Source organism: Varanus komodoensis, unplaced genomic scaffold (genome assembly GCF_004798865.1).
Source record: "Varanus komodoensis strain SLA01 unplaced genomic scaffold, ASM479886v1 scaffold8, whole genome shotgun sequence".
In the NCBI taxonomy this organism is placed as follows: Eukaryota; Metazoa; Chordata; class Lepidosauria; order Squamata; family Varanidae; genus Varanus; species Varanus komodoensis.
Genome location: NW_025336481.1, coordinates 14,220,480 through 14,233,090, shown reverse-complemented (window position 1 = coordinate 14,233,090; position 12,611 = coordinate 14,220,480). Strand labels below are relative to the sequence as shown.

The window sequence follows — 12,611 nt, the reverse complement described above, 5'->3', positions numbered from 1 at the left end:
CATAGCTGCCATGGCGCAGAGCCATAGTCCCCCAGCACCACCTTCTGGAACCGGCCATTGAGATAGGAGCGGAACCACTGCAAAGCAGTGCCTCCAACCCCCAATCCCGCAAGCCTATCCAGAAGGATACCATGGTCGATGGTATCGAAAGCTGCTGAGAGGTCCAGCAGAACCAACAGGGACGCACTCCCCCTGTCCTTCTCCCTGCACAGGTCATCATACAGGGCGACCAAGGCAGATTCAGTACCGTACCCGGGTCTGAAGCCGGACTGCAATGGGTCCAGATAATCAGTTTCATCCAAGAGTGCTTGGAGTTGTCCCGCCACCACTCGTTCTAACACCTTGCCCAGAAACGGGATGTTGGCCACTGGTCTATAATTAGAGGCCATCTCTGGATCCAGTGACGCCTTCTTCAGGACCGGTCGGACTACCGCCTCCTTCAAAGGGGCCGGCACCCGACCCTCCCTCAGAGAAGCGTTAACCACTTCCAAGATCCAGGTTCCAATCCCGTGCTTGGAATCATTTATTAACCAAGACGGGCAAGGGTCCAAAAGGCAAGTGGTTGGACGTACTCGCCCAAGCACCTTGTCCACATCATCGGGCCGCAATAACTGAAATTCATCCAATAAATCTGGACCAGACGGCAGCATTGGTGTCTCCTTTGAAACCTCTGAATCAATAGTGGTGTCCAGCTCGTGACGAATCTGAGCGATTTTCTCCCTGAAATGCCTGGCAAAGTCGTCACAGCGGGTCTTTGAGGGTGGAATCAGGTCTTCCTTTGGACCTGGACGGACCAGGCCTTGCACCACTCGAAAGAGCTCCGCCGGACGGCATTGTGAGGAGGCAATGGAAGCGGAAAAGAATCTCTTTTTTGCCGCCCTCACCGCCACAGCATAGGCCCGATAGTGGGCTCTTAAGTGTGTTCGGTCAGATTCATCTCGTGATTTCCTCCACCTACGCTCTAGTCGTCTCCCAACCTGCTTCATCGCCCTCAATTCAGGAGTATACCAAGGGGAAGAGCGGGCTCTGCCCGGTGGGAGAGGACGCTTAGGAGCGATCGTGTCTACAGCCCTGGTCATCTCCCCATTCCACAGTTCGACCAGAGCCTCGACAGGAGCACCCGTCTTGTCAGCCGGAAACTCCCCCAGGGCCTTCAGGAATCCTTCTGGATCCATCCGGCTCCGGGGGCGGACCCACATAATCGGGTCCGCACCCTTACAGAGGGAGAAGTCGCTCTCGAGCATAAACCTCACCAGGAAGTGATCTGACCATGACAGGGGAGTCAAGCATAAATTACTCACCCTCAGACCACCCTCTTCCTGCCCCGTCGAGAAAACCAGGTCCAGAGTGTGTCCCCGTTCATGGGTGGGGCCGGTGACATGTTGAGACAGCCCCATGGCCGTCATGGAGGCCATGAAGTCCTGAGCCGCCCCGGTCAGACTAGCCTCGGCATGGAGATTGAAGTCCCCCAGGACCAACATCCTGGGGGTCCTCAACACCAGGTCCGAGACAGTCTCCGTCAGCTCAGGCAGGGAGACTGTTGGGCAGAAGGGTGCGCGGTACACCAACAGAATCCCCAGTCTGTCTCGGTCGCCCAACACCAAATAGAGACACTCCAGCCCTGGTCTCGAAGGGACCGGAAGTCCCGTGAGGGAGATGGAGGCTCGGTATACCAAAGCGACCCCCCCTCCCCTCCCCTCCAGCCGTGAGCAGTGCTGGACCAGATACCCGGGCGGGCACACTTGGGAGAGGGCAACATCCCCCCCCTCTCCCGCCCAGGTCTCTGTTATGCAGACCAGGTCAGCCCCCTCATCCACAATCAGGTCCTGGATGAGGGCAGATTTGTTATTGACCGACCTGGCATTAAGCAACAGCACCGTCAGGCTGGAGGGGCGACTGACGAGACTCCCTGGCACCCTCTGGCTGGGAGCAAAACCAGAAGTAGGGACAGGTGTCAGCCATCTGTCCCTCCTTCTTCTATGCGGACACGTTAAGCTCCCAACGCTGTTACGACCCCTGCCCATAACCACCTCAATGGCGGCACCCGTGCGCTCCCCAGGAAACATAAGCGGCAGCATGGCCAGGGACGACTCCATAAAAAGATTTAAAATACTACTAAAAACACACACACACACACACACACACACACACTCACCCCTCACTCACAGCCCAGCAGGAGGGCCTACCATCGCCAAGCGCAAGCCCCTGGCCAGCCCCGCCCCCTGCTCGGCCACCTGAACGGTGGCGACCGTCCTTTGGCCGACGCCCTTTGTAGCCGCCGGCCCTGCGTCCCCCGCCTCGTCCGAAGCACGCCTGCCACACGTGCTGGGGCGTGGCGGAGCAGCCAAGTGGGCGGTGGATGGCGGCGCGGTCTTACACAGCGAGGAGGCGGCCCTCCTCCGGCGTAGGCTGCCGGGCGCAGTAGGTGTTGCTGGTGGCGCGCTCCTCCCGCGGGCTTTGTAGCCGCCGGCCCTGCGTCCCCCGCCTCGTCCGAAGCACGCCTGCCACACGTGCTGGGGCGTGGCGGAGCAGCCAAGTGGGCGGTGGATGGCGGCGCGGTCTTACGCGGCCAGGCAGCGGCTCCCCTCCGGCGCGGCGCGGTCTTACACAGCGAGGAGGCGGCCCTCCTCCGGCGTAGGCTGCCGGGCGCAGTAGGTGTTGCTTATTCTTATGGTGTTCTTATGGCTTTTGATCCCTAAATGTGAGTTGGATTGATTAACTTCAAGCAGAGGCCTGCTCCAAAATAGACAAGGGTCCTCAGAAAAGTGGGTCACCTGGCCACCCTATCATCTTATTGTTACGTTTAGTTATAATGTACCTGTTTTCAGTACTGGGACTCAAGATAGGTTACGACATTAAAAGCACCGCCTTTTCTCCCGACATATGGGATTATAGAGGATGGAAATGTTTGGGCAGTAGTGTAACTGGACTTTTGTGGTTCAATTGTGGCACCGCAATTTGGAATGAGCCTCCCAAAAAGATGTGCTTCGTGTCTTTTAATTTTCCCAGCATTTTAACCAGCCCAACTATCCTTTAATCCAGAAGAGGACAGAAAGAAAGGTTGCCTTCTGGAATGATTTCTGTCATGAGTTCAAGTGTCATGCTGCCTCTGAAGTCATCTTCAGAGGGGAAGGCAGAACCTCCAGAGTCAGTTGGCCTCCCAGAAGATCCTCTAGGCCTCCCAGAGAGGTAGAGAATAATGCTGGGCCATCACCTAGCCCTGAAGAATGCTGGCACCTGGTGATCCAAGATAGCACGGTGGGAATGCTGCCTTCCTGATGCTATCTGGGTGAGGCAGGAGCGGCTCTCAGTTGTACCAGATCCGGTAACTTAAGAGTTGCTGGAAGCAGTGCTGGAGCCTCAGCAATCTTCTTGTGTTGCTGTGTGTTTGGACCTCCATACTGACCCCAGGATTTCGACCTGATGCTACTTTTGCACTGTGTTTTTACTTGGCTGATTGTACACCTTTTGATCAGTTCTAAAACTTGGCCTTCCCACTGGAAGCCACCTTCCATGCGTCTGCTTGTCCATTTGCCTACTAAACTGGCCTTTCCTTTCTAGACTTCCTTATGTGTTTGGGAAAGAGCCAGGACTTGATTTAGAACACGGGCATTTTCGTTCTTGGAAATGTTGTCTTGTTTGAATGGCTTCTAGCTTCTGCAGTAGAGTCACTGATGGGAGATCTTCTCTGAATTCCTCCAACATCTGAAGTAAGTGAATGCCAAGCAGTGAGACAGGGCCTTATTTGTCAGGGCTCCTCACCTTTACAATTTCTTACCCAGGGAGCCTTGTCTGGCATGCATTGCCATCCTTTCAGTGCAAAGATTTTTCATTTTGAATTTGCTATCTGATCACTGTTTTACTGACTGTTTTAGAAAGTTGCATTTTAATTGCTATTTTTATGTGTCTGTATTATTCTGGGAGCTTTGTCACTGAAGGTGAAGTATAAAATCCTCAGAAAACTAATTAGATTTCTGTGTAGCAACTGAGAAGGAGAAAGGAGATAGCTCAGTTCTGTATGGATCAATTTTATGAACTGAGTTGCTGGGAAATGTGTTAGCTGACAAATTAATATTTAAATCTGTAATATTTAAGTGTGTCATTATTTTAACTATTTAGGTGCTCTCTCCTGCCACCATTGTGGAAATTACCGGCTAATGTGTAGCCATGTCTTCCCACAGACTTTCAAGATCAAGAGGTTCCTCACTAAGGAGCAGAAACAGAACTGGTTGATTTCACAGTGAATTTGCACGAAAACTGGCAATAAGATCAGGTGTAACTCCAAAAGGTGGCATAGGAGGAGGACCAAACTGGCCCTGTAAATGGAAGCAGCTACAACCCCATTGATGTGTTCATCCTACATCAAGCTTTCAAGCCCTAGAACTGTCCCTTCAGATCTGCCTGCCACAGCCTTATTTTCAGGACTGAATCCCATCATGTGTCATGAGGCTTCTTCTTTGCTAAAACCTTCATTCTCGCATGGAGTCTCTGAAGGAATTAAAACTAACTATTTAGGTGCCCCTACATAGGATTGCCGGTGGATATCTGATGGGAGCAGTAGTGTGCTGAGTCCATATTTTTCAAGATGAGCTATGCTGTCTCTCCCACTGGCCAACCAGATGCTTCTGGAAAGCCCTTAGACAGGATATGTAGGCTGTTCAGAGAAGCATACTGCCTCTGGTCCCGGAAGCAGCAGGTAGCCACCATAACAAGTAGCTGTGTTGGTTCTCCTCTGGCTGCAGGGAATCTTTCCAAACCTTCTTATGCACGGGAAAACTTCTGCAGGCATAGGATGTGTTCTTTGTTCAAGAACTCTCCTGAGATGCTTGGGACTTCTTAGGAAACAAAGTTGTTTGTGTCAATGAATCCTGGTTTTGAAATAATTTACATGAGACAAAACTGACAATACTTCTGTGCAAATAACATGGAAAAAGAGAAACAATTTTTTGGCAATAGGAACCAAGTCATTTTTTCACCCACAAGTTTGCAAATAAGCTTAAATGGAAATGTTTCCCCAGACAGAGAGCACAAAGAATCAAACAAGCCAGTGCTGAAAATGTCTGCCTCCCAAGCATTTCATAAAATTTAGATTTCAATAAAGCAATAAAAGTCACCAAAGAAAACTAAAAATGCTAGTCAAAAATAAGGAGGCCGCTCATGTATTGCTAAAAATGAGGACGAAAGAGGATACAAATTTGTATAAAAGGTAAATATATACAGTGTATGTATGTATGTATAGATGCAGATTGGGAATTACTTGAATAAAAATAATTCTCTCCAAGGGGAAAGTTTGGCACTCTTCCCATCTCACACTAAGCCACCATGGGTTAATTATCCTCTGAGGCTTAGTGGTGTATGTGGCAGGCCATTCTGAATATTCAGACTGAAACTGGATTTCATGACAAATAATGGCTGGAACAAGCAATCTGCAGGTGGTGTGGTGATCGTGTGAACCTCATCACTGTGACTGGAGGACCTCTGTGCTCTACTCAGTCTGCTGTTCAGGGGAAAAGAAGGGCCCCGCTGCTCTCCTTTCTTTAGTTTTTATTGCCATGGACAAAATTTCCCAGAAACAGTTGTAATTGCCTTGACCTAGAGACACTGCTTGTGCATCAGTGCATAGCCCACAAGTAGGCTTGCATTCTTTTTTTGAAGAGATGGGAGATCTGTAAGGGCATGGAAAGTTCCCCCGACTGCAGAAACCAAATGGGAACTCTTGTGCAATGACTGCTTCCCTATATTTCCAGGAGACATTGACAGAATCAGCAACCTGGTGCCCCAGATATCTTAGAACAGCAATGATGGCCCATATTCAGGGTTTACTTGGGGTGTAAACACAGAGGCTTATGACTCTCCAATGCAACACCTGTTTTTAACTGTATAGATGAAGCACTGCAGAGCAGGAAGGAAAAATGGTTGAGGTGGCATCTGGATAGGGCACGATCTTTCAATCCCAGCCTACTTGTTATTCCCCAGTATGTCAATTTTTATCTTCTGTAAGGCTCACTTGTGCCCATAAGGAGCTTTTGCAGGACTTTAGAGCACCAAAAATGCCTATGACCCCCAACAATGTCAGGAGACATAGGACTGCACAGTCATTTCCCCAAATATCCAAAAGGCGCCAGGTTGCCTGGCCCTTAACTTACTTTGCATAGAGTTAAAAGATAGTTTAATCAGACCCATTAATCAAGTCACCTTGAAGATGAGGCTGGGAGGCACAGCTGGGTACAGAAACTCTGCTGCAACAAGCAGATCGTTTGAATCTTTTTGTTGTAATGGTTCTCTTATCACCCTCCCCTCAAAGAAATCTAAGCTCACTAAGGCATGCCATGAATTAAAACATTTCCCCCCACACTTCTTATATTCTGGTTATAATTATAATCCATTTTAATTATTGATGACAGGACTACTGGACAAAGTGCTCTTTCTTCTCAACCAGTTAGAAACAGGAATACAATAAGTTTGCAATAACCCGATAATGTATTATATGGAAAACCCTTAAAGCTTCGGCAATGTTTATTTCCATTCAGGGTGGTAGCTCACACAGAATAAAATGTCATAGGTAGTCTGATCTGGATACTTCTAAATGTCCGGCAAATCCCCCCCCCCCCTGAAATCCCCCCTCCCACACACACACACAGTGGGGACAGACTGCAGTAAAGTAGTAGAGCACAGACCAGTCTTCTGTGACTTGGTGGAGAGCACCAGTGTTCCCAGCCAGCATGCCCAAGTTCCATCCCTGGTATCATATCCAGGCAAAAGGATGCAGTAAGTGGGCTGGGAGGGACAACTGAGATCTTGGACAGCTCTTGTCAGAGAACACAACAGAGAGCTCGTAAAAAGCAGGTTTCTATCACTGCTTCACCAAAGAACAGTCTGGCATCACCACGTTATTCTGCTAAACTCCCAAGGATGCAGAGAGTAGCTGGGAAGTCAAGTCATACAGCAAACCAAAATCCATGGTGTGTTGACCAAGACATCTAAAGATGCTTGTACATGAGTGCGTGTGCTTCTGGTGCTCTCAGGTGAGCTAGAACAGATGCAGGGCTCTGACTTCCCTTCTCTTTTTCCTGATTCCTCCTGCTTTAGCAATTAATGACAGCATGAAAGCCAGGGGAATAAGAGGATTGAGTGTCCAGATCCCTACTGAGCCATGGAAGTGACTGGCTGTTCCTGGTCAATCAGCAGCTTTTATTTTAATCTAGACATTCTACCTCATAGAGTTGTTGTAAGGTCAAAATACAAAGGAGATTCATCTACTGAAGGGCTCAAGACTGCTGATATAAGCTTCATGGAAAAACAGGGGCTTGTTCCCTGGTCTTATATCAGAATCGTATGGGCTGTCTGGTCACCTACTAGACTGGGACTGACTTCATTGGACAAAGGGCAGGCTAAAAAAATTGAAATGCGGGGTGGAGAGGATTACATTAAGAACAGCAGCTCTTCTTTTACAGGTATGTTCAAGTCTCTTTTGTGCCAACCCAGCTCTGAGAAATCTGCTTTTGCAAACAGTTTTATGCCCCTGGTTATTATTCAGTTATACAGTATTGCCAATAATGTACTTTACCAAGTATGATCATAAAAAGGCAAGTTCCTTAAAGAACAACAACATATAATGTTCTTACACAGAAGCTTAGAATCACAAGATTATAAACAGTGATGCAATCAAATTTCCAATTATTAAAACCATTTTAAACCATCTTCCTTTCCTGTTTTTGGAATTAGAAAAGGACAGCAAGCGAAGAACTAGAGGCAGATCGAAGCAAAAATGACAGAATGCCAATCAGCCTTGATGACAACCGCAGTCCTTTTGGCCTGGACACCTCTGTTGGGTAAGATGGCTTGAGATATTTCTGGCAATGATAAGAGGGGGTGCTCTAACCCCTTCTTCTCCCCCTATTTTAGGGCCCTTTCATCATTGGAGAGGCCCCAAATACTTATTTCTGATCCTGACCCTGCTCATTTCCTTTTTGTTCAGTCTCAGAGCCGGTACATTGCAACATAAATAAAAATATAATTTAGGTGCCAGTATAAGTGGACCAATAAATAACTTGATGATGGCCATGATGTCTGGCAACCCCACCTTAAGTATCTAGTGATGAAGGAAATGAATTCTGCATCTGTGCAGGGACATAGCCATCCATTCTTATTTCTTATAATTAAAGCATTCATCCCTGGCATTGAAAACCAGGGTCAATGGCAGAGATGCAGCTAGGTAATTTAGATCCTGGACTTAATGGACTTAGGCGGTGGCCAGGGCTTAGTTAGCCACTTCAGTTTTGACAAATATTTCTTCTCCTACCATGTGCTTCAACATTCCTGACATATTAGAGGGGAAAAAACCTTGTTTATCAACTCCGATTTAAAACAAAATTAAAAACAACACTTCGAGCATGTTGTTCTTATGTGCCATCAAATCATCTCCAACTTACGGTTACCCTATGAACAAATGCCCTCCGGAATTCCTGTCCTCAATAGCCCTGCTCGCCTCTTGTAAATTCAAGGTTGTAACTTCCTTTATGGAGTCAATCCATCTTATAGTTGGTCTTCCTTTCCTTCTGCTGCCTTCAACTTTCCCTAGCAGGGAGTTGTGGCTTCTCATGATGTGCCCAAAGTCTGATTTTGTCATTGTAGTTTTTAAGGAAAGCTCTGCCTTGATTGGACACACATGTTCAACTGTTTGTCAGTCCAGGGTATTCACAAAACTTGCCTCCAGCACCATGTTTCAAAGGCCTCCATTTTCCTCCTCAGCTTTCTTCACTATTCAGGTTTCACACTCATACAGTGTGCAACAGCGTGAATGATTTTGGCCTTGGTGTTCAGTGAAACACCCTTACCTTTTCCAGTCCTTTCATTGCTGCCCTTCCAAGTCTCAGTCTTCTGTGAATTTTTTGGCATTTGAATCATTGACTGAGCCAAGAGATGCAAAATCTTTTACCCTTTCAGTTTCTTCATCAGTGACAGTAAAGTTCTTGGCTGCCTGTTCAGCAACAACCCACCACACTAAACTTGCTTAAATCATAGCACTGTCATAAAATGGAGCTTCCTTCTTCTACCCTGATGCAAATTATTTCCATGGGATTTATTTATTTAAAACTGTTTTAGACTATCTCTTTTTGACCGAAGTCTTGGGACGGTTTAACAGTAAGACAAAAATAAAATAAAACACAGCATCCTAATCAAATTCTGTCAATAAAACCCATATTAAAATAACAGTCAAACCTTAAAATATTGTGAAAATAAAAAGGTTTTAGCCTGGCGCCAAAAAGAATAAAGCAACGGCGCCAGGGAAATGAGCCCAGTTTAGCTGTAGAAAGAGACTGTTTATTTTAAAGTAAATGCAATAGAATGAAAGTAAATACAACATGCCTGGCTGTTCACCCTCAACTATGCGCTCGTATAACATCTTGACAAATAACAGGAAGGGACACCAGTGCCGGGGCTGGTCTGATTTGCTGTGGCCCCATCACCTGCCGCTCCTGGGGGTGGGGAGTCATCTGGGGAACTTGGGATCCCACGGTCCAACCTTAGACTGCTTACCACTGCTGGGGTGAGCCCTGAATTAAATCTTGCCTGCCTTGTCTGCCCTAAGGTGATATCTTGGTCCTCAGCTTCAGCTCTTGCTCTTTTAAGTGGGAAGGTGGGGGATTATATTTCAGCCCCCCCCCCCCCCGCTCCGGAGCAACCCGCGAGCAAAGGCGGACCTTCTCGCCCTCTAGAAGGGAAAGAGGGAAAGGAGGGGGGAGGAGGGAAATCTGGGCTGATTCTCTGATCTCATTCCACAAGCCAGTCAGCTGCGAGCTGTCTTCTTCCTCCGTCAGCTGATCCAGGCGGGGAGCCTTTTTCTGTCTCATTCACGCTTTTCTCACTTCCCAAGTGGATTAAAAAAAAAACAAAAAAGCAAAGCAAAGCAAAGCAAACCAGAGCAAACCCCGAAGAACTCTTGCCGGCGAGTTTCTGGGTCAGGACTGGAGGATTTATTCTAAAAGCTGGCGGGTGGGCGGTGGGAGGGCGAATTTAAAACAAAACCAAACCAGCCGGGCACCGCAGCAAGCTGGATTTGCACCGCAAGTTTGCTCCAAGTCCTTTCCTCTTCTCCAATCCGGGATGGCTTCCAATTTTAATGACATAGTGAAGCAAGGGTATGTAAAGATTAGGAGCAGACGTTTAGGAGTAAGTATCGCTTGTGATCTTTTTCTCACTCCCTTGTCCCTCCCCGCTTTGTTGTGCCGTGTTTCCTTTGGCAGCAGGCTCGGCTTGTCCTGCTTTGGCGACGGCTCGCCGCGTTTGCCACGTGGCTAGTGTGTGAGGGAGCCTTCCAGGGTCTGAGGATTAGAATAGGAAACCGGCGATCAGGTTTGCTGTGTGTACGTGTGCGTTTTACCTTGCAAAGAACCGGTCTTTTCCAGCTCTCCGCTCTCTCGAACGTTATAAATATAGAACGACTTGCAAGTGTCATCCAAGGAACATTTCCCATTAACGGGTGCGGGGGGAGCGCAAGTCTTGAGCTACATACGAGATTGGGTGTGCGCTCCTGACCAGATCTTGCCTGGGGCTCAGCCGTGTGCAGCGCTAAGTTTTTGGGTGCCACAAACTCTCGGTACCAAGTAGAATCGAGCTGGTGGTGCATGGAAGCGGTGGCGCTTAGGCAGGTGGGATGCTTTGCCTGCAAGGGAATTCGCAGAGGGATAAGGATGGTTTGAGAGTGGTCCTAGCTATTGGGTGCCCCCTAACTTTCGACTTTGGCTAATTCCAGAAGAGCTCCCAGAGCGACCGGCCTTGGCTCTGGCACTTGGCTCCGTGCTCATGCGCAGTCTCGTTAATTTTAGCTGGGCTTCTACCATATAACTTCCTGATGGACTGGGCATGAAGAGCATGGTGGCATCTTTGAGGTGCACAGCATAACCACGGGCAAATTTCTTTCAGGACTGCGCTTCCCCAGTGATTTTGATCATGGTTACTGTTTTGTGCCACTGTACTGGCTGGCACTTTCCCAAATCAAGATGGGGTGAACACATGTTGAGTGAAACATGGGCTGGATTGCAAACCATGGCAGTGGGTTTTCTTCTGAGTCAACTTGCATAGGATTGGTCCACCAAAGTCGATTTCATATGTGAGGCTAATGGTGCAATCCTGAACAGGTCTACTCAGGAAGAAGCACCATTGACTTCAGAGGGACATGTTCAAGGAAATGTGTGTAGCATCGCATCTTAACAGTACCGTATTACATCAGTCTGCTTACAAAGGAACTCCAGTTGAGTTCAATGGGATCGACAGCCAGATATGAAGGTATATGATTGCAGCCTTAACCAACTTTGGCAGAAATTGCTGCACAGTGAGAATATAAAATGCACACCAGTTGCACAGTACATTCAAATCTCCTTTCATCCCATTGTCCACATCAATGTGTGGACAATCAGAGACGTGATTCTGGAGCATAATCATAGTTCACTGTAAATCCCGAAGAATCCATGGCAAGAGGCACTTTATTACTCTATTGTTTCTTTTCAATGTGCTTATTATCTACTATGGATACAGGTGCACAAATCAGAATTTATTTCCTGTAACAGGCATAGAGGTACTTCACCACCCAAAAATCTGCAGGTCCAACTTTTGATGATATGTTACTAGGTCCTGCATTCAGAAAATGTTTAGCACCTAAGAAAAGCCATGGTCTTTGATGTGCTAAATGAACATACAAATCTATTCTTCATCTGAATGTTGTGGGAAGAAAAAACCCAATACCTATGCAGAAGAGCTGTTTTTGTACAACAGTGTCACCTGTATGAATTCTTAAGTTTATTTAGTAAGGAAGTTGTGTGCCCAGAAAGAGTATGTGTTTAATAGGTATATTTTTAATTGCATCACACATCAATGCCTTTGCCTTGTTTGACTTCTCATTTTTTGTTTAAACATTCATTTCATTTACTTACATATCTAATCCATTATGTAGTCTTGCTTCATGCTGCTTTATAAGAGATTTTACCTTCAGTCTAACTATGCACAGCCATAGACTGAGTCCTGGCAATTCTAGGTTCACATTTCTTCTCATTTTTGGATAGGCTTTGGCACTTCACTATACTCGTATCTCTGCCTTTGCTTTCCATCAATAGAATGGGAACATTGTCCCACCTGGTGACGGTTCATCCAAAACGTGTATCACAGGTCTCAGTCTTAAAAGGTGGGTGACAAGCTTTGTGCAACACTGAGCTTAGCCTATGAGATGCTGGCTCTGCAGATTTCAGCTGCAATACATTTTCTGGAGTTCTGAGATCCAGAGAAAAAACAGTGTGATTATCATAATGAAACATGCCAAAATAACTTCATGGGGCATGACATGAGACAGCTATTGCATCAACCTGTCAGTACCTCCTGGAGTAGCTAAGATGTCCCTGGAGGCTATCTTAGGGTCATAGTTCAGATTTTTAGTGTCATATTGTTTTTAAAAAGTGCTTGGCACGGACACAGATATATGGTCAATGCACCCAGTGAATCAGGAACTTGGATCACTATTTAAGGAAATGTTTGACCAGATCTAAGAAAAGGGAGTTTGTCTAGACAAGAGCTCAAGGCTTATACCAGGGGAAAGAATTAAATTTCAAGTTTTATCT

The 12,611-nt window shown here is 47.0% G+C and overlaps 1 protein-coding gene and 1 pseudogene across 1 annotated transcript in view; both read left to right on the top strand.

The window, feature by feature from the left end:
- The first annotated feature begins 4,126 nt into the window (after positions 1-4,126).
- Positions 4,127-4,331, top strand: LOC123036461 (annotated as a pseudogene).
- A 5,683-nt stretch (positions 4,332-10,014) lies between these two features.
- Positions 10,015-12,611, top strand: part of DOK5 (docking protein 5) — a 57,543-nt gene continuing 54,946 nt past the window's right edge. Inside the window, exon 1 of the mRNA XM_044455166.1 lies at positions 10,015-10,173. Coding sequence (XP_044311101.1) covers positions 10,108-10,173 — 66 coding nt within the window. The 5' untranslated portion in view covers positions 10,015-10,107. The remainder of the gene's footprint in view (positions 10,174-12,611) is intronic.